This window comes from Pleurodeles waltl, chromosome 5 (genome assembly GCF_031143425.1).
Source record: "Pleurodeles waltl isolate 20211129_DDA chromosome 5, aPleWal1.hap1.20221129, whole genome shotgun sequence".
Classification (NCBI taxonomy): Eukaryota; Metazoa; Chordata; class Amphibia; order Caudata; family Salamandridae; genus Pleurodeles; species Pleurodeles waltl.
This window is the reverse complement of record NC_090444.1, coordinates 440,961,478-440,984,275: the sequence shown is the minus strand read 5'-3', so window position 1 is coordinate 440,984,275 and position 22,798 is coordinate 440,961,478. Positions and strand designations below refer to the sequence as shown.

Genomic DNA, 22,798 nt, shown 5'->3' with positions numbered 1-22,798 from the left:
GTAATTAAAGGAGTCATTTCTTAACTTTTAGAAATATTCTTCTTTGTTGTTGCGCTGGCAGACAGTTATGAGGAACAATTGGTACTTCTGCATCACCAATTGTGTAAACAATTGGGGCTAGTCAGAAGCTTTTGTGGGGCTCAAGACAAATCTAGTTGTGGTGCCCTGACCAACAGGGCCTGGCTTCCTATCTTGGCCAAACTGTGGGACCTTGAAAACAGCTTTTCCTCATTGTTACTCCTTTTAAATTATCACATTTAAGAACAATGTGAGATAATTCAGTTCAGGATGCACACTGTACAAATTCCTTTCTCATATATGGTTTAATAGGCCATAATGTTTCTCCAGCTATTACCATAATAAAGGCCTTTTATAGGAGGAACAAGACATCTGGCTTGCCTCTTGGGTGAATAATAAAAATGTCATCAAAGCCAAAGATGAAAAATGTGATAGCCATGCAGTGTCATACCTGCACACTGTACAGTAAAGAAACTGGTTTCAAACCCAGCTTCACAGCTCAACCAAACTAGGTGACCCAAAGGCAATTAATTTTCTTCTCTATGCCTCCTTCTGCATAAGCGTAACATTTGAGAGCCCCTTGAAATAAATCAGTTCAGTGTGCAGTTGCATATTGCTTGGTTGAAAATAGCGTTGTTCAATCTATAACAGCAAATGTTTATACAAAAGGCACAAGACAGCTGAGTTTGCTCCATTAATAAAATTGTCACATTAGAAGGGGTGTTGTCAAATCCAGTGAAGACTACTCCATGCAGTGGAGTAATCTAGCATGCTTAAATGAAACAATCCAAAATACAAATTTTTATATTAAAAAGTTGCATCTCCGTTATAAACAAAGTGACAGTCAGCCAGCAACACTTGTAACAGGCAGCGAAGGGAGTCAGAAGGACGAGGTACAGATGAGAACTGTTCTCCACTCTGGCACTGCTCTGCTGTAGATAATCGTGGAATCTGTCACGGCCTTGCTACCACTCCCTACTGGCGCTGTCTGGGAGGGAGGCGTGAGATCCTTGGGTGTTTGGTGTAAGGCTTAGGCGTGCATGCCTCACACATTTTTGCAGCATAACGTCTCTGTCGCCATAGGTTAACAATTTAGCAATTACAGGTATGACCGGTGATTCCTGGATCCTGTTTGTCCGTTCAACTGAGAAGTACTTGGTAGGACATTGGTTACAACTGTTATGATACATTATTCTTCCTGAAACAGCTCAGTGCTTGGGTTCCCGGCTCATTCATTGAGGCCCAAAATCTATTTGTTGCTCCTCGTAACTCCTCTTTCTGCATCTTCGGCCCAGTATTTAAGGAAATGTTTTTTTTCTCAGAGTGCTTCTTGAGAGCTCAACAATACGTTTTAGTCATTAGCAGTTTTGTTTCAGCTTCTAATTTTCAACTTGCCAGTCTCTTCTGACCCTCTCCAAGTTAACCTTGCATCAAGCACTAGTGTCATTTTTAGCTTCTAGTCATTCATGATTATCCCTTGGTGCAGCAATATGTGGCTTAACCTGTCAGTAGTGTCTGTACCTGTAGGACCCTCTGTGGCAACAATCTTTGATGTTACAGTCGTATGTTACTTGCTGTGAAAAATTACCGGTAGAGATGGCACTCAGTGGCTATATCTGGGATTTTTCATCTTTTTTTAATCGCCTTGTGTCTGATCTATGCAGGTGTTCAGTAGTGATTTACCTCCTCCAGCCTCCTTTGGTGTCTGAATCGTGCACTCACTTTTTTGCTATTTAGCATTCATGGAGACTTGCTGATGTCTACTGTTCCTATTTGATAGGTTACCCAGACTTAAATTCTGCTATGTAACAATGCAGTAACATATGTGGCTAAGATTTAGAAACCACAGAACGTACCAGGTTGCATTATCATGCATCAGTGTATTGATACAGCCGTCTCGGGTACAATATCAGAATCTCACTTTCTTTGCAGTGTTTTATTCGCAAAGTGATAACCAACCTACTCACAGTTTCAGGAAGAACTCCATTTCCTCTTTTTTTTTTTTTTTTTTTTTTTTTAACAATGAGCTACTCGACAAGGATGTGTCTCGGACAAGTGTCTATGGTTCCCAAACTTTTGACTTCTGTGGACCCTCACTTTTATCATTATTGGAATCCGGGGCCCCCACTGAATCATTGTTTGAATCCGGGACTCCCCCACCGAGTCATTTCTGGAAGCCGGGGACCCAGGCATAAATATTGCTGATGATTTGAACTGCAAAACAGTACTTCCATAAAACACATATACAACTGGTAACACATTTTATTTAATTTGAAAACAGAAATAAAAAAATAAAGAAAGGTTGGATCTTTTCTAAATTCAATTGAAGCCACATATCTTCCATACTACATTATGTTTAATGCTCCTGCACTGCTTGCATGAACCAATCTGAGGGTACTAATTTAATTTTTAGCCTCAATTTTCAAATTCCTTGACAATTATAGTACGTTTTAAATTGTTTAATTGTACATTTAGCCACTTTATATGCACTTTATTAATCTGTTATTATTACTTAATTTTCTAAGAAGTCACGGACCCCCCTGGGAAGGCTTTGCAGACCTCCACGGGTCCCTGGACCACAAGTTGGGAACCACAGGTCTAGAACATTCCCCTGACCTTGCTCCACTGAGCCTCTTTCCTTCTCATGCTGGTTCTGTCCCTCTTACATCCACAGCTCGCCTCCCCCTTTTGCACCTACCTCTCTCCTCCCAACAACTTCTCTTCTATTACTGAGTCTGCCAAGCTTACGGATCCGCCTCGCCAAGCGCGCCCACTTCACCGAACGCATCAACAACAACGCCCACGACTGCAAAGAACTCTTCGGCATCGTGAAGGAACTCTCCAATCCAAAAGCCAACTCCAACGACATCCCGCCCTCCCAGAAACTCTGCGACGACCTCTCCACCTTCTTCCACCAGAAAATCGCCACCATCCACAACAGCTTCAACACCGGTCCACCGCCAGTCCCCACCCCCGACGTCTCCTCCCACGACCGCCGCCTCACCGCCTGGACCCACGTGGACGATGCAGAAACCATAACAACCATGAACACCATCCACTCATGCTCCCCTACGGACCCTTGCCCTCATCACGTATTCAACTCAGCCAACGCCACCATCGCCCCCGAACTCCGCAAGATCATCAACCTCTCCTTCACTTCCGCAACTTTCCCGGACAGCTGGAAACACGCAGAAATACAACCCCTCCTCAAGAAACCCAAGGCCGACCCCAACGATCTCAAAAACTTCCGTCCGATCTCTCTCCTCCCTTTTCCAGCTAAAGTCATCGAGAAGATCGTCAACACTCAGCTCACCCACTTCCTCGAAGACAATTCCATCCTGGACCCCTCACAATCCGGATTCAGACAAAACCACAGCACTGAGACTGCTCTCCTCGCCGCCACAGATGACATCAGACATCAAATGGACAACGGCGAAACCTCAGCCCTCATCCTCCTCGACCTATCAGCCGCCTTTGACACAGTCTGCCACCGCACCCTACTGACCCGCCTCCAGGAAGCCGGCATCCAAGATAAAGCCCTCCACTGGATCTCATCCTTCCTCTCCGACAGAACTCGGAGAGTCCGTCTCTCCCCTTTCCGCTCCAAAGCCACCAACCTCATCTGCGGCGTCCCCCAAGGATCCTCCCTCAGCCCTACGTTGTTCAACGTCTACATGGCCCCCCTCGCTAAACTGGCCCGCCAACATCATCTCAGCATCATCTCCTATGCCGACGACACCCAGCTCGTCCTCTCCCTGACCAAAGACCCGCTCACCGCCAAAACAAACCTCCACGAGGGACTAAAAGCCATCGCCGATTGGATGAACAACAGTCGCCTGAAACTCAACTCCGACAAGACGGAAGTCCTCATCCTCGGGCGCACTCCCTTGGCCTGGAACGACTCATGGTGGCCCTCCGACCTCGGACCCCCGCCCACCCCTGCCAACCACGCAAGAAACCTCGGCTTCATCCTGGACTCCGCCCTCACCATGTCCAAACAGGTCAGCGCCGTCTCCTCCTCCTGTTTCAACACCCTTCGAATGCTCCGCAGAATCTTCAAGTGGATTCCAACAGAAACCAGAAAGACGGTGACCCAGGCCCTCGTCAGCAGCAGACTTGACTACGGCAACGCACTCTACACAGGCATCCCAACCAAAGACATCAAACGACTCCAACGTATCCAAAATGCCTCCGCCCGACTGATTCTCGACATACCCCGCCGATGTCACATCTCCCCTCACCTGAAGGAACTCCACTGGCTCCCGGTAGACAAGAGGATCACCTTCAAACTCCTCACCCACGCTCACAAGGCGCTTCACAACACCGGACCCTCCTACCTCAACACCAGACTTAACTTCTACACTCCAACTCGTCAACTCCGATCCGCCAACCTCGCCCTCGCCCTCGCCATCGTACCCCGAATCCAGCGCAAGACCTCTGGCGGCAGATCCTTCTCCTTCCTCGCCACCAAGACCTGGAACTCTCTCCCCACACCTCTACGCCAGACCCAGGACCTGCTCGCATTCAGAAGGCTCCTCAAGACCTGGCTCTTCGACTGCTAAACAGCAGCGCACCACGCCCCCCTCTCCCCTCAGCGCCTCGAAACCCTGACGGGTACATAGCGCGCTTTATAAATATTGTGATTGATTGATTGATCTAGCTTTCTCACTCTTTCGCTCCTTTTATATTTGATTGTTTGCTTGTTATAAACTCCCCTATATCCACCGCTCCCTTCGATGTGCTACTCTTTACCTGTCACTTCTCTCAAGCCTCTCATCTTCTGCCTCTGGTTCTACCCATCATACACTAGAGGTAGGCAAACCACTGGAATCTCGAGCCTGACTCAAGACTGTAGCCTGGCTCTGCTCACGCTCCCGTTGGAACCAGAGAAAGAAGAGTAAAGTTAATAATGTGACAGTCTTGCTGGGGTACAGAAGGTGAACGCAGAGGCTGTAGTACGTCATTTTTTTCGAATACGCATCAAAATGTTAAATACCTGTTAATGAACTGTACTCAGCATTGGGGGGGTGGGGAAAACTGTAGCACATTTTTTGTAATTGTGAAGTGTGATGGAAACAAAGATTTGAATAGAATCAAAACAATTCAAGATACTTTACTAGGTGGTGCACAAGTGATAACTTACTGAAACCAAATTTCCACACATTACCATTTGTGTGCAGTAAAATTTTATCAGTAAAACTGAGCGTCTGTGCAAATTTAGTGATCATTGCAATGGAAAATATAGTAGCTTTAAATGACACTGCACTACCACGCAGTGATTTAGTTAGATTTAAAAAAACGCCCACCTCATGTCCATTAAAGCTAGATGGGTCACGAATGTTTGCCTAAAAAGTGGATCATGGTTCTAAAAAGTTCGGGAAGCATTGTTCTAGGTACAATTTTTCTGTTGATCCTGTGGTGTGAAGTAGGTTAAGGGTACAAAAAGAAAAAAGAAGACTGGGGGAAGAGGAAGGTTAATGACGTAAAAGAAAACTAATGAAAAACTTAGCAGAAAGTTTATCTTACTATGTCTACTGCTGGCTAAATGCTACGTAGCTGTTAGATGGTTGGTATTGGAGCCCCCGAAGCATTCTGAATGGCTCCGGAAGAAATATGCATAAAATATGTGCAAACCGACGACAAGTTAGATATCCATGCTGTCTGATTTGACAGAACCCTGAGACACCGCTGCTTCGGGAGAGCTAGCTCCGTGGGGTTCCATTGACACCGCAGTGGGTGGGTACAGATGAGACCCAGTTGTCCAACACACAATCCCTACCACCACTTCATAATCCATCCATGTCTGTCATTGCGTCACCAACCCTTGGCTATTTAGTAGATCCGAGTACTCCGCAGAGTACCCCGTCCTCAGTAAAAGAGACCGCAACAACAAACTATGGGTCTTGGCTACCATTTTTCTGACAATTTATTTCCCACATGGGGGATGTGTATTCCAGGTCTTCTTCCTTGGAACTGGTTTATGTAATTTTCCCTTTCATGTGTCCTGGCCACACAATCTTCCAGACCTGGCCTATGTCTGCAATGAAGCTCTGTCCTGCAGGACAGTCAACTGGTGGACAACAGCCAACCTGAGACTTAGCTGCTCCAGACAACAATAAAGGCTACCATCTGTTTATGCAATAGTTTTAACTACACTTCGTACACCTTCTTACACTCTGCTCCACTCACCCATACATCTTGCTCACATAGGCACAATTTAAAACATCCAAAGAGGTCCTCCTGATTTCAGGAGTTGTAGCCCACACCTCAACTTCGTTGGGGCGTGAGGAGAACCCTGTGAACCTGTTGGTGAGTGAGGGTTTTCGACCTAAAGAGAAAATGTTTTCTCCACACCTGACAGTACATGCCAGTTCATTTTGTTGATTATCAAAAGCCTTTTCTAGACCTGGGTGTTTTACTGTGCATGTTCATCAAGTAGCATTAACATCTTGAAATGTGTTTTCTGTGAAGGTAAGAGAATTCTGTATCAAAGTCTGTGTAGTGTTTGCTGCCAGATTGCCAGTAAGTATGTACATTAGAGAGCTTTATAACGCTAAACCAATTTTAACTCTGCATGGTTACTCCTTACTTCAGATGGCCTGCAATTTTTTAACCTGACTTTGTGACATCTGTTTCATTCATTGTAAACATATGTTTGTACATCAAAAATTGATCGAATAAAAATACAGAGGTAAAAGTGTCCTGTGTTGTCTTGTGAACCTTTAAGCAGCTGATTCCTTTTTTGTTCAAGAACAACTTTCTAAAATCTAGCATACTGTTTGGTGCAGACCTAGATGGTTAGTTATAAGATCAGTGTTGTCCCTCCATCAGAATACAGTGAAGGTCTTAGTACCCTCTGAGGCTATTAATTCATTTTAGGAGTTCTTAAAATATTATTTTTATGGGAAACTAAGGCATCCAGACCCATGTCATAGTACCCTCTGAGGATATTCATTCATCTTGCAATATTCTTTCCACTGGAAACTAAGGCCAACTGGATCCATCAAAAAGTAATCAGTCTCCTGTTTCAAAACTAGGTTCTTCTATGTTTGGAAATTACGTAAACTGTTTTTTTAAATTAGATTTCGGAAATATCTATGTTAACAGGATCTAATGTGTGACCTCTTTAGTAATTGTGCATGCAACGTGTAGCGTTTTAATAGTGCAAGGTGCATTCAGTTAGGTCCTTAAGCTTAAAATATTCCAGGACCTTTGATCCATGCGCTGACATAGTGTATTTATAAGTAAAGTCTGTGAAGGACTGAAATATTCGTTGTTTAACCTGTCTGGTGGGCTTCTGACTGAGAAACGTTTGATTGGTGAAGCACTCTATTGTATGACATACAACCCCAGTTATTATTAGTTCTTTGCTTTGTAAATAACAGTCTATTTTTCATATAGCTGATCATGTTAATGAATTATAAAAGCAAAGTGTTCCATGATGTGCAGAATACCTGTGGTACTCCGGATAAGTTTCAGTTGCACATTACCGGTTTGGAAGCAAGTGTTATCATGTTACATGTTAACACATTTTTTGTGAGGCTCAGCACAACAGTCATGTTATTTTATAGAATAATTTGTCTTAGTTCTCGGATTCCTATTTCCTGATACATACAATTTATAAATGTGTGTAACTTGTATAAATTGGGTAACAAATTTAATTTAATTGTTTGAGGATTCCGTGTGAATTATGGCCGAAAACAGGTGGCCGGGACAAGAAATGTGCTCTGTGACAGCAGTGCTTTTGGTTGACTGTACAGGCTTACCACACTGTTCTTTGCATGGACAGCTGGTATGCCGTGGTGGGACCGAGTCAACAGAATTAAAACACACAGGAAATCCTTTGAGCCAGTTAGAAGTCTGTGAAAGAGGTTGTGAGGATAGCTTTTCTTCCCGACAGCTCCAGTACTCCCTGCCACCAGTAAGACGCGCAGTCTAGGGTTGGCACTATATGCTTGCCTATCCAAAAGATACTACCATTTTTTTTTTAACTAGATAGTTATGTGGAAACTTTAGGGCTTGTTTTTTTTTTCTTATATAACTGAGGAATTACATTTTTTTTGTAATTGTGCAGTATTCTATCACCAAATACTTAGGTTGCAAACTTGTATGCTCAGATAGTGCAAGTCTCTAATTAAGTGAAACATTAATGAAACGTAGTGCATTTAGTGTTACTGTCTAACCAGTTATCCTATTTCTCTGTTGATAGGAAAGGCTAGTATCCTTGGTGTTTGGGCTTTTAAAACAAAGGAAGCTCAATTTCTATGAGATATATGGTGAAGAAATGAGCACAACAGCAAAGAATATCATTAAACAGGTAAAATAATATTTCTCATTTACTGCTTATAGATCTGAAAAGGCCTTTTTTTCATGTGGCATGGCACCATGTACCCCGAATCCGTATAACGCAAAGGAAATTGAACTCCTTCACCATAATTCGTTATATATTTATTTGTGTATCTTATTTTGAGTCTTGATTTTTCCTGGTGGTTATTTACTGCACTGTAATGGCTAATTTACCATGAGGATCATATGCGGACAGTGATGCTTCAAGCTACCCAGGCCTGCACTGATGCTATTCCATAGGATTGCACCAGGCAGTACACATGGAAAGTTCAAAAAGCGTCAAACAAAAATGAGAAAATGGAAATAAAATGGAGGATTGAAGAGGCCTGAGATGGCTTCAGGATTACGCCGCCTCAGTATTCCGTGTTCACACATTTAATTGCAGCATCCGCGTGTTTAGAAGGAGGGCTTTGGGCACCGGCACCTTTTTATTTTCAAATTAAGCACTGGGTTAAACAAGTGAGTGGTGACCATGGACTCGGCTTGAGTCAATGTCTAAAGCAAGAGGATGTTCATCTGATTTGTTACTCTTGCTCGCTTTGGAGGGAGGAGATGTGGATAAGAAAAGTGGAAAGCGAGAAAAAGGCTGAATGCCAGTGCAACTAACGAAACCCATCTCTAATATTTGTTAAGCAGCCTAAAACGTAGAGTTAGGCCTGCATTTACACATGTCAGATGTTAATTGCTAAGTCTTAAAATGGATGTTTGTTCCTTCTTGTTAATAACGATCCCTTCCTTCAAAAACAGTCCTAGTAAGGTAGGCTTTTGAAATAATACAGGTCACTTCCACTAAACTGAAAAATTCCCTAAACTAAGGAGTTGGCAGATTGACCCAAAATTAGTGACTTGAATATTTGCAAAGATAACTTTGAGGTACTGTAGTCCAGTATTTTCATACAATCCACTGCCATTTTAGAATATTGAAGTTAGTACTGAAACTCTCCTACTACTCACTCATCACAAGGCTGCACAACATAGGCATCCAAGAAGCTGCCCCCAGATGGATCGCCTCCTTCCTAACCAGAAGAATGCAAAAAAAGTCTGCCTTTCCCCCTTTACCTCCTAACCCAAGGAAATAATCTGTGGCAAGGATCCTCGCTAAGACCACCCTCTCCATCACTTATATGATACCTCTGGCCAGCATTGCCAAAACACACAGACTCAACATCATATCCTGTTCTGATGAAACAGAACTCATCCTCTCCCTTTCCGAAGATGCCCCCAAGACCAGCTTCCAAAACTGCATGACTTACATCACCAACTGGATGAAGAATAACTGCCAGAAGCTCAACACAGACAAGATGGACTTACTAAGTTTTGAGTTTTGGAAACAAAAGCTACCCATGGGATGCATCCTGGTGGCCATCAGAACTCAGACCTACTCATACCCCCCGACCGTGCTAGGAACCTGGACATCATTTTGGACAACAAGCTAACTATGGCAACTTGGGTCAGCTCTATCTCCTCCTCCTGCTTCTTCACCCTCCTTTGTAAGATATTCAAATGGCTACCCCAAAGCTCCAGATCACCCAGGCCCACTAGACTACAGCAACACTTTCTACACAGGGATCACAGCTCACCACCTCTGACGACTGTAGACCATAACGCTGAAGCCAGACTTGGCCTGGATCTCCATAGACGAACCCACATCATCCCCTAACTGAGGGAACTCCACTGGCTCCCTGTACAGAAATTATGCCTGTTCAAACTCCTGAATCATGCATACAAGGCCCTGCACAACTGCGGACATGCCTACTCGAACTACCGCCTGAACTTCCATCAGCCCACCAGACACCTCCACTCTGCATCCCTTTCTCTAACCCTCCCCCCCAGCATCCGATGTAGCAGATGCAGAAGTCACACCCTCTCCTACCTTGCAGCGAAGACATGGAATGAATGACCCTTTCATTTACGGACCTCCCCATCTCTTCCTGAGTTCCAAAAGTCCCTGAAGATCATGCTATTCGGCTAATCAATTTGACCCTGGCAGCGCCTGGATACCCTCACGGGTGACAAGTAACGATCTACAAATCTACTGATGGATTGCTTGATTGATTGAAACTCTGAATGGTATTGTGTTTGAAGCCTTATGAAAACCTCTGAAAAATTATTAGCTCTTAGACAAAATGATGTCAAATTGTGAAGTCATCTTCTTCCAACACGTAGCTTTTATGGTGGATTATCTACATTGAGTCATGACCTCAACTCCTGAATGAGGTGCATCTTAAAAAAGTAAAACATTTCTCATTAAAAAGTGTTGCAATACAGTGCCATGTGCCTCACTCAGTTATACCATACGAGGAGTAACAGGTGTATTCAGTTTTTGGTTAGTGGTCACTATTAAATACTTGACGGACACACTGGTTAGTTCAAATCATTTGAGCTGAATGACAAAAAAAGATGTAGTAAATCTGTTTGACTTACAATTTGAAAGAACACACATGAGTAGCGCAGGTAAACGGAATGAAAACATATATCACATTTGATTACAAAAACAGATTGAAATAAAAAGTTCTGGAGCAGTGAGTAAAATGCCAGTGGTAGAAAAAGAGCATGGGTGCTTGAAGGTGATAAAAGTGTAATATACTGGGCACCTCCCCACCTGGATCGATGTAAACATGTGAATCCTGGCATCATCCTCATTAGAAGAGGTAAACATGAGTGAGGAATGGGATTAGATAAGGGTAGGTGTAAGGGAATAAAAGAGGTTTGCAGGTGTAAAAGAGGGGTTTTACCCTTTATTTATGAAAATACATTTCAACTTAGTACAACTTAGTACATTTCCAGTATTAAAGTACTTTTCAGAACAAATGATTTTCAGCAATTTCATTTAAAGCAATTGTTTCTCAAAGTCAAACCATTTGTATACATTTGCAGATTCTACCATTATAAAAATGCAATGTAACCCCTGCTCAAAAGTCAGTCCTTAATTATTTTTATCAAGTCCGGAAACTCTTAAAAAAACAGCTGGCCTCTAACATTGAAAACATGTGTATTCAACGTTCAACACACATTCACATACAATGGGGTATTAACTCGGGGGTTTATCCATGATTCCTCTTTGTGGAAAAATATTTACTGTAAGTTATGCTCCTCTGTTTCTGTAAAGTAAGACTATTTTCAGAAGACCTGTCCTTTCTGGATCCCAGTAATTTCATGTTAAATAGTCCCTTTATCATTGTTTCGAAGCTAAAGAAACCTGGTCATGGAGCAATTCATTAGTAGACCTGCAACTTGATGCTATTTTGGACTTCTTTGGTGCCTTTGTGGGATCTCTTGTTCTTTAAGAATAACAACAACATGTACAAACTTCTCCATGGGACTCTAGCTGACTCAGACAGGTTGTGTTTACATCAATTTGTGACAGTCAGCATTTTTGAATGACCCATGAGGAATCTTTGAATCCAGCTGAACACACTGATCTGTGGGATGAGTGCTGCCAGAGTACCTAAGCTTGAACTACTATTGTAGAGCTCCACTGCTCCACTTTGAGTAGCATTTCTGCCATCAACATGAATCCCATAATCCATTTGTTATACATAGTCCATGTCTGAACATGGTTCAGTGCACCAACACTGAATGTGAAAGACATGTTATTGTAGCCTGCAGAAACACACACAATGCAGTTTTTTAAAAAATAAATCTATTTACTAGTTTTAGAGAACCGAAGAATCAGGAAAGAAAAATCAATATATACTAACTGCTGCAAAGAGTCCGTTCTTGCAAATACACAATAATCAGAAAAGGAAGAGTATACATCGGAAGGATCATTCCACAAATAAGAGGGATTCTGAGTAGGACAACCATTCTCCTCATATCCTATTGTGCTTTCCCCAGCATCCCCTGGATTTATAAACATATTTCTCTGCCGTGGCAGCAAAGTCCTTTCCCTTAGTTCATTTAAGAAAGGACGGCGCTCCTTAAGATTACCAGTGCTGAGCAATGTCCTTTTTTTGGCAATAATGAAGACCTCTCCGACCAGCAGCCAAGTGCCATGTCTCTCCCCCAAGGTGTCCAGGAGGCCCAATAGAATCAACTTTGGGTCCAAGGAAACTGCTCTGTGCATGACATGCTGAAAACGTGGTTCAAATTGATGACCACTGTGTTTGGATAACAGGACAGACCCAAACCGTATGGAAAAAGGAGCCCAATGGGTGTCGGTGCTGTGGTGATCTGCTCTCCAAACTGTGTAGTTGTGAGGGGCTGTAATAGACGCAGTGTAAATATTTTAATCAATATTTCTGTGGATCCGTGGGGCGTTTTTGCCTCAACCCACTCCTCATTGTCTAACGGGCCCAAGTCTCCCTCCCAGCATTTCCTAAGGGTAGTCATGGGATCTGGAGCATTATTCATCAATGCGCTGTAACAAGGTGCGAGTCAAACAGGTGTTCCTCAAGGGGATTAAATTGAGGGAGAAGAATTAAGGGGTCTAGAGAGCCTTCAAGAGCATATTGCAGTTGCAAGAAGCGGTAGAATTGTGATTTGTGCATTGTGTAGGTGGTAGTCAGGTGCCAAAATGTGCACATGGCCGTGCCATGCCTCACGTCCCTCAGTGTTGTAATGTCAATAAAGTTAAATGCCCTGAAACCCTCCAGAGCACTGGAGTGGGTAAGCCAGGAGCCGGACCAGAGCCATGTCATTGCTGTCAGGACCCCATACCATCCAGCTCACCTCAGGAACAGGTGTCGGGACAAAAGGGTCAGGTGAGTCGCCAGGGGAAGCGATGTAGGGGCCGTGCAGCCATAGGTTCATGTAAGGGTACCATGAAGTTCCAACTCTATAAGTTCCATTACAATGGAGGGATCCTGGCGTTCAGCAATGAACCAGTCAGTGATGGGGAGAAGGTCGCTGGCCTAATAATTTAATTGGAGATTGAGGAACCCTAATCCTCCCTTCTAAGGGTTCAACACACATTTACAGAAGGAGATATGCAGGAGGCCTCCAGCCCAAATGTCATGTGTTACCTCTTGTAGTGTGCGGAAGTAGGAAGGGGGATAGGGTGAGGGTAGTTATGTAGGGTGTAAAGAAATCTCTGTAGGGAGATCATTTTGAATAGCGCACCTCTGCTGGCCGCATTAAGGGGCAGTGTGGACCAATGGTTCATGTCCTTCCTATGTACCCCCAGGTAACAGAAATGTTCTGTGAACCATTGGGATGGTGTTAAGGCATGTATATCATCATGGGGCCCTAGAGGGGGTGTGAAAGTAGATTTGGTCCAGTTCACCGTGATGCCTAAGGCATCAGCATGTACCTGTAGCATATCTAAAAGATGGGGAATCCAGGATTCAGTACTCACATTCCCAAGGAGGCTAACGTGGTTTAAGAATAACAGATATTGTGACTCCAAGGAGGTCCTAGGGAAGTTCACCCACCTTCAATGCCTCCTTAAACATCACGAGTAAGGGGGTGGGTAACAGGGAGTTATAATTTTTGTACATTTTTTAGGGAAAGCCTTTGGGGTCTGGTGTTTTCCCACTGCGGAGTGCCCGTATGGGCACTGTAATTTCTGCTGAGGTAATGGGTTCTTCCAGTACCAGTCTGTCACTGTTGGGTAGTCAGGAAAGAACAAGATCTTCCACAATAGGATGAAGACATTCGTCCTCCGACGTTGGGCGGTCAGCATAGTGGCTGGGGTAATACCAGGGGAACTCCTGTGCTATTGATTGCGGGTCTGCTCCCTCTTGACCTGTCCCTGTAAGAATGGAAGGGATCAGGCAGAGGGCCAGGTCTCTGTGTGCTAGCCAATGAAGGAGTTTCCCATCCTTGTCCTCGACTTTGTAACTGAGGCTGTGGGATGCAAGGTGAAAAGAGGTTGCGGTGTCTGGTTGTTTCTGATGGAGTGTGAGTCGTTTAAAGTCAGGCATGTGTTTCAGATGGGCAGTGGGCTTTGCGGTGTAGGCCTCGTCAGCTAGGCAAAGGTCTCATTCATGGACCAAGACCTCTTCAAGTCTTCAGGATCGTGCTGCTGATTGGTTGGAGATAATATTGCCACATAGGGTTGCCTTCCGGGCCTCCAAGACTGTGGTGGGGAGGTGACAGATGGAGTGTTGATTTTGAAATAATCTGAGATGTGCGTCTGGGGGAAGTTTGGAAAGTCTGAGTCAGGGAGCCCCCATGCACTGGAGCTCCAGTGACTGAGTTGTTGGTCAGAGCAATGTGAGCTGGTCGGTCAGTGCCCGTGGAAGGATTCGTGCATCGAGTAGGCTGACAGTATCACTGGATGGCAGAAACAGGTAGTCAAGCCTAGCATGGGATTTATGGGCGTGGGAGTAAAAGGTATACTCCGTTGCCTGGGGATGGTGTAAGCACCAAGAGTCAGAGAGGGCCAAAGAGGTAGCCCAGGCAGCCAGCTCATATGTTCGTAGAGCAAAAGGGTTGCTTGATTCGAGTTGTGGAGCAGCTATCACTGACAGGTGGGGCTGGAGAGGGCTTGGAGGAGTAGGAGGGCGAGGACCTGCAATGTGGAGGACACTAGTGTGGGGGGCCAGGGGTGTAAATGGAGCAGTCGTCTAGTGAACCCCACTCCATGTCCCCTTCCACCAGAACAAATCGCCCAAGGGCATCGCAGTGTGAGAGTTGCATGCAGCATGCAGCAGAAGTCGTTATTGAAGGAGCATGGCAGCACCTTATGAGCTTGCCATATATCCAGCGTGATACAGTCAAGTGTAGCCGCCTCCTTATAGTGCAGGGCAATTATGGCAGAGGAGCTGAGTTTTTTTTCGAAAAAGTACCACTAGCGGGGAGTGGTGTCTTAAGTATTGAAAGACAGCCCCACATTTAATTTGTGATTGAGGCAGTTTGCGTTCCAGGAGAATGCGGTGAGCAGAATATTAGTGTGTGTCATGTGGGTGTAGGAGAAGGGGACAGGCAAGATAAAGCAGGCTTAGAATGTAGGAGTAAACTAGAACAAAAAGCAATAAATCAAATAAACATTTTACCATCAAACTTTGATTAAATCCCATCAGAAATCCCATGCTCCACACTTCCACACCAGGAGCATCTGTTGTCCTTGCAAACAATAACCTTTAACGAGGTAGCAAATAAAACAAGGAAAGGTATACTGAGACCCAATCCATCCCAATCAATCCAGATTTAGAACAAAGGATATGGTGGTGCTGGCGGCATTAGTTCAGTCATGGTCAGATGTGGCCTCAGAGGTAGGTTAGACGTTCCCCAGTGGTGCCTGTTTGTCTGCCAGGCAATCGGTGGGTGAGGTGTAGTGATGAGAAGGAGAGTGGGGGGTCGCGGTGGATATCCTCTCATCCCCGTCCCAGTCTGAAGAGGGATGCGTTTGGGTGTGGTGTCGGGCGTGACATGTTGATCTTGTGTGTTTCCTGGAGAGAGGCCGGAGAACTTCCCTCCTGCGTCTAAGGAGCCCCATGGGTAGGGGGGGCCTGCATTTCAAGGGAAGCTGTTCGGTAGTCCACAAGAGAGCCTCCTGGGGGGAGTCAAAGAACCAAGATTTGGAGCTGTGAAGTGCCTTGATGCGTGCAGGGAAGAGAAGCATATAGCGGAGCCATTGCTTAATGGTATCTTATGTCCTGTGCCGTTGCCAAACAGCACAGGTGTCCGGGATATCATCAATTTTTTTTTTTTTTTTAAATGGAGATCAGTTACCTTGCGGGCTTCTCAAAAGATTGTGTCCTTATCCCAGTAGTTAAGGAATTTGGCTATCAAAGGGCAAGGTGGGGCTCCAGGAGGGGCCTGTTGAACAAGGGAGCGGTGTTCCCTCTCCACCACAAAGCAGTTAGACAGGGAGGAGGTGGGAAGCCATGAGGTCAGCCAATTTTCAAGGAAGTATTAGGGAAACTGCCATTGGAGCACTTGGGGAATCCCACAGTTCATCTTCTGGCCCGGCCCTCGGCCTTCCATCACGAGGGCCTCAAACTTAACAGATGTCGCAAGGTGTGAATTGTAGATTTGAGTTCCCTGAGGCTGTCTTCCAGTTTCAATAACTGATTCTCGGTTTCCATAACTATGTTCCACTTCCACGACACTCTGCTATTTCGGCCACACCTGCAGCCTCTGGCCCACACATTGGACATGGGACCTCTTCGCCCAAGGACCGCGCACGCAGCCCTGCAATGACTGCATGCCCAGGGGACCATAGGGCTCCGGAGGGGCTGGATTCCCATCCCCTTAATCCCCCCCTCCCCCCCAACCCAGGCCCTCACATTCACCAGCCCATGGATCGGAGGGAGGGCCCTAACACAACTTGGCCCTGCAACCCCCAAGACGCTACCATACTGAGACCTGGGGGCGGAAAATGGAGTAGTGCTGTCCAGGCAGGGGTCCCCTTTGAGTGAGGCACCTGGTCATGCAGGTGTTTCATACATACATAAATATATGCAAACTGCTGGGGTCCCATTTCTTCCACTGCATGAGACTTCCTGGGGGCGGCCACCTGGACGATCTGACTGGGATCTGCTGCATCTTAAACGATACCTCCTGTCTCACCACCCAAACCCCAACACAGTAACCTAATCCCGTGTGCCATATGCAAATCAGTCTTAGCCCTGTTCCCCATGGGAACAGTTGAGCCAGAACTGCCAGGCCAGGTCCTCCCTGGACCGGAAACAAGCATCCTTGGACCGGTTTCAAAGTATCACCCTTTATCAGCCAGGCTAGGTTGAATCCAGTGACACAGTGAGCACAGGACCCACATCTGGGCATACACTTTCTGTGAGAAAAGGCCTCTTTTGTCATGGTAGGCCCCTCCACACATTTTACCTGTTATTTGATGTTATTTCGAAGTTGTTAGTGCCAAGGGCCCCTGTTAACCAGGTTCCCTGGGCCAGATCTGTTTCCTTAAAACCGTTGTGATGCATTGGCACAATTGGCGACACCTTTAGCTGCCACTATAAGTCCCTGGTAAATGGTACTTAAGTACCCAGGGCATGGGGTACGAAGGGTAGGCCCCTGAGGGCAGCAGCACAGATTGTGCCACCTTCTAGGGCCATGCACCCAGAAGCACCCAACACTGGCATTGCAGGCAGAGTCTTCTGATGCAATCCTATAAGACAAACTCGACATGACACACAGCCTGTGTGCCCTGTCCACTACACACTGCAAGAACTATAGGTAAGTCACCCCTCTGGCAGTCCTTCCAGCCTTAAGGTACAGTGCACTATATGGTATGTGTGGGCATAGATGCATGAGCAATACGCCCCTACTGTGTCCTTGCCAAACCTGGGACATAGTAAGTGAACAGGGCAGCCATTTTTAATACATGTGCAGGAAACTGGTCAGTACGAGTTTCACAGCTACATGATGGCTTTTCAGAACCCTGGGTTGTTTGGTATCAAACAACTCAGAATGATAAATCCAAACTGATACCAGTATTGGATTTATTACAAAAAGTACAGAGTGGTCACCTTAGAGGTTCCCCCTGCAAAAGCTAACTACCCAGGCATGAATTCTGGCCGGTCACTACCAGCCTGCCACCACCAGACAACATTCTGAGTCCCTGGGGTGAGAGATCCTGGTCTCTGGGCCTCAGAACAAAGCCCTTCCTGGCTGCAAGTGCTAACACCCCCTCCCTCAGGAATGTGCACTGCCCTACTAGCGAGCTTCAAAGGGCTTACCACCCTTAAAACTCGACCCCCAGGCCTGTTGCTAGCAGCAGATGGCCGTCCTTGTTGCAACCCCCCTCTTTTGGAGGAAACAACAGCAGGAAACCAGACAAAGGACAGGAGGAGTGGCTAGCCCCAGTGTGCACCCACCCCTAAGGTGTTGCATGCAAGGTGACCTCTCCATTTAATTTTTCGCCATCTTGCATGGAAGGAAAATAGCTAATCAGGTGTAGGGAAGTGACCTCTGCCCACAGGAAGTGGATACTTAGTGGGTGTAGCCACCCTAAGGTAGATGACCCATTGGTCAGTAACAGGTACCCCCTAAAACGCCCACTAAATACAGTACTTAGTAAGCATCCCTATACCAAGAAATCAGATTCCAAGGACAGAAAAAGACCAGCAACAAAGAAGACCCAAGTCTCGAGAACTGAAGTCCTGCTGTAGGAAGAAAAGGTGCCAAACTCTGCCTGTTGCACCCCGGACTCGGAAATCGCTGCTGAGGGGTTGCTTGGACTTTAGATAGATTCTACAAACCCTCAGGGGACCTCCACTCTTCAAAAATCACCAAAGATCCCTGTGAAGAGTGAAGTCATCACTCTACAACACCAAGGAACCAAAGACCCAGTGAACCCCACTTCACTCACCGGCTGCTGACCAAGGAACTGGACTCCGGAGCTGGACCAAACTCCACCGACCGGACTGTGAGGACAAACCCTGCCAGTGTGGCAAGTTTGGTGGCACTGCGCCCTCCAGTGACCAGACCGTGCAATAGCCCCAGGTACTGATCACCTCACGTTGGACACCGAGAAGGACACTCCATTGTGAACTGAAAAAGGACCAGGAGGAAGCCGCAGTCGAGGGACTTAAGGAACCATTCGGACCTCTCACCAGAGGGCCCCTGCTGATTGCAAGCGACCCTCCAAGGTACCAACATCCTGCTTCCAAGGGCACCTTTGCTCAGAGCTTCTGGCTCACCGATTCGCTCTGCACCCGGCAGCCCATTGCCCTGCACCAAAGAACCACCTGTGCCCTAAGGTTCCCCCCCCTTGTGACCTCAACACTCCAAGGGGGCCCACTGGATTTACCTTTAAGTTCACCTGTGCAGTGCTTTTCTAAGTGGTCCCCGCAGTGGCCTGCCACCAGCTGCAACAACCTTCTGTAGCTGCTCCTGCTGGAACCGGGAGCCACCCGGACTTCTCCAGCTGGTCCAGGGTGCCCACCGACGATCTCTGCATCCCTGCAAAAGGAGACGTTGGTAAATGCATTGCCTGATTTTTATGTGAATTTTCAAAGTACTTTCTCCATTGATTTCTATGGTGCGTAATTATGCACAAAAAGACTAACTTTTATTAAAACTTCACAAATTGATAAGTTAAAACATACTTACCTTATTTTGATGATCTTGGTCTTAAAGTTTATATAAAAATCTGAAAGTACTTTTGTAATTTGGTCTCTGGTTATTCTTTTGAGTGTGTGGTCTTATTTATTGATACTGCGAGTACAACAAGTGTTTTTAGTTAGCTATTTAGGTGGTCTAGTTTGTACCTCTGTAAACCAATGTGTGGTTGTCTGGACCCCTGTACAGTGTGCCTAGTTTTTCACACTACAGAGAGGACCAGTCACCTACACTTCTCACTTAGGTTGACTTTAGCAACACAAAACGATGATGGATGGGGTGCCTAAACTTTTCAAACACCTACCCCCAGTCACAGATCTGGGTTTAATCCATTATACTTTTGCTCACCATGCCACCCCAGTTTGGACCGAGCCATAAGCAAATCAGTCTTGACCCTGTTCCCCATGGGAACAGTCCAGCCAGAACTGCCAGGCCAGGTCCTCCCTGGACCAGAAACCAGCATCCTGGGACCGGTTTCACAATATAACCCTTCATCAGCCAGGCTAGCTTGAGTCCAGTGGCACAGTGAGCATGGGATCCACGTCTGGGCATATCCTTCCCACTTAAGGTAATTGTAGCACCGCAAAAGGATGATGGACTGAATAATTAAATAGCAGAGGGTGCTGAATGGCAGGATTGTTGTGCGTTGGAAAAAGAGATGAGTTGATGCCCGCTATTGAGATGGGGTGTAGCATTTATGAGTGAAGTGCTCTGGAAGAACTGCATGTAGGTGCCTCAGTAATGTAGTAGAAAGGGATGATGTTGATCTGGTCTGAAATGCGTTAGTAGAGCCATTTTTTCTGTCTCATTACTAGGATAGTAGCGGATGCTGCAGGTCAAGATTGAGAAATGTATAAGTCGATACAACTATTGGAACAATATGGTGTGCTGCAAGGTTGAATGTAAACTATGAATCACACAATGTTTATGGTGGAATCATTTGCATACAAATATTTTCAGTGATATTAAACACTATTAATGTTGTAATTTACCTTAAATTAAATTCAATAAATGAATAAATCTTCAAACATTGTGTAATTGGTTTCTGAAAAATGAAGTTTTTATATATTCACTAATTATTTATTCATCAGTATAGCAAAGCAACAAACAGATTTTTTTGTGTTTTTATGCAAATGCGCTGGTGACCTCTCTGGACTCCAATCCCTTTACATCCAAGGGACAGAATGAGAGCCCCAACCCTCCTGACTCTCCAACCACAAAAGTTTTGAGTCCTATATGCAGTCTTTCATATAATCAGAAATCCCTCCAAATGAACTCCAGCACCTCATGCAATGAGTTGCATCGTGCAGAGTAGAAGGTCGATGTTTCGTTCTCCCAAGGCTCATGCCATCCATGAGACCATCGTAAGGACCATGTGTCAAAGTGTATACAATCACAATACTTTTTGTTCTACAACACCATAAATAACCCACATTAATAAAACACTATACATCAATAAAAGGCAGCAGAAAACCAAACCAAGCTGTACATGCAAGTGAATCACCTACTTGCAAGTCACCCCAAAAATCAGCCTCCATAAACCTCAGGGTAAAACGTGCATTTTTCCACATCGCCTTTAACATGCAACATAAAATTTGCACCAATAAGTATATATAGGTATGTGTGTGTATGTATATATGTGTGCGTGTGTATATGTTCGATGGCATTTGTAGCTGCAGATACACATGCTGTGCACTGTTCCTGCCATCTAGTGTTGGGCTCGGAGTGTTCCAAGTTGTTTTTCTTCAAAGAAGTCTTTTCGAATCACAAGACCGAGTGACTTCTCCCTTTCGGCTCCATTGCGCATGGGCATCGACTCCGTCTTAGATTGTTTTCTTTCCGCCATCGGGTTCGGACGTGTTCCTCTTCGCTCCGTGATTCGAATCGTGAAAGTATTAAAATCATTGAAAATCCGTTGGTATTGTTGCGTTCGGGAACGATCTTCTATCGATACATCGGCACCGACGAGACAACCGCTACGGCGACCCTTCGGGGCTTCCGTGCCCAGCCGAGGCCTGGTCGTCCCGACCACACCAGTCGTCGAAGCCTCATGGACCGGACCCCCTTCCGTTTCTGTCCGACGTGCCACGCCAAGTATCCTTATACAGACCAGCATCGGGTCTGTAATCTGTGTCGGTCACCGGAGCACAGAGAGGATACCTGCGAGGCCTGCAAAGCCTTTCGGCCGAAAAAGACCTTGAGAGATCGGAGGGCGAGGCGATTACAGATGGCGTCTAAATCGTCACAACACCTCGACGAGGAGGAGATGGCTATCTCCATCCAGGGATCGGAATCAGACGACTCCGACAGAGACCGACAGCGGGCCAAAAAGTGAGTACGTCTGCCCCGACCCAACCCCAAAGTCAGCCAAAAAAGCAAAAGGCCTCGGGGACACCACTGCCTGAAGGCCATGGCTCCACCCTCCAAAAAAGCGGTGACCAAGCAACACCTTCGGCACCGAAGAAGGCCAAAATCGTGCCAAAGTCTTCCGACTTGAGTCGAGAAACCGGCGTCGAAAAAAGTCGACATCGACTAGTCGAAACCACCAAGCCTCGAAAGAGCCTTTCGGAGCCGAGGCCACCATTACCATGGGTATTTTGGTGCCGAGAAAGCCGGCTTCGGAGCGGAAAAAGGCCTCTTATACAGAGGAACATGGGCTCTCCAAACAACTGAAGGAGAGGCACAGGTTTGAAGAGGAGCTGGATGTTGAAGAGTTTGATCAAAGTCAACCAAGATTACAGATCCAGAAGGATACTGGAAGGATTCAAACTGTCCCTCCTCTCAAATTTAAGAGGAAATTGGCTTTTCAAACACAGGCAGAGACTGAAACTGATCAGCCAAGAGCAAAAGTGGCTAGAGAGAAGTCACCAACTCGACATTTCTCGCCAGAAATTTCGCCACCACATTCACCACAAAGGACAAGGTCGCCATTTGGCACGCCAACTGCAGTCACCCACACATACTGTGCAAACACAGGACCATGTAGATCCCTGGGACCTTTACGACACCCCGGTTTCAGACAATAAGACTTAAAGAAAGCCACAAAACCTCTGAAGAGGAGTTAGAGGTACAACCAATTCTAGAAATTATGGATGAAAGGCAATCCAGGATCCACATCCATAAGGAAACGAGGAGAATTCTGACAGCACCTCCTTTAAAAACAAAGAGGAAGCTAGCTTTTCAGGAGGAATTGGACACTATGCAGCCTCCAACTAAAGTGCCAAAGTGAAGGAGAAACCACCACCTCCTCAATCTTCTCCTCCTCATTCTCCCCACCTACCTACCTCTCCTCCTACCAGCCCTACACCAGCGCAGTCACCCACTCATTCTTATGATACACAACTGGACGATGTGGATCCATGGGATCTTTGACCCAGATCCCATTCCAAGTAACGATCCGGACAGCTATCCCTCTAAACCATCACCACCTGAAGATAGTACTGTTTATAACCAAGTCATAGCTAGG

General features: G+C 45.7%; 1 protein-coding gene across 6 annotated transcripts in view; it reads left to right on the top strand.

Annotated features, from left to right (window-relative positions):
- VPS54 (VPS54 subunit of GARP complex) overlaps positions 1-22,798 on the top strand; it is a 555,456-nt gene that overhangs the window by 143,590 nt on the left and 389,068 nt on the right. For all 6 annotated transcript variants that reach the window (XR_011203675.1, XM_069234226.1, XM_069234229.1 and 3 more), the window contains one exon: positions 8,228-8,335. Coding sequence is in view for 5 of the 6 variants with exons in the window: in XM_069234226.1 (XP_069090327.1) it covers positions 8,228-8,335 (108 nt within the window). In the remaining variant the exon portion in view is untranslated. The remainder of the gene's footprint in view (positions 1-8,227; positions 8,336-22,798) is intronic.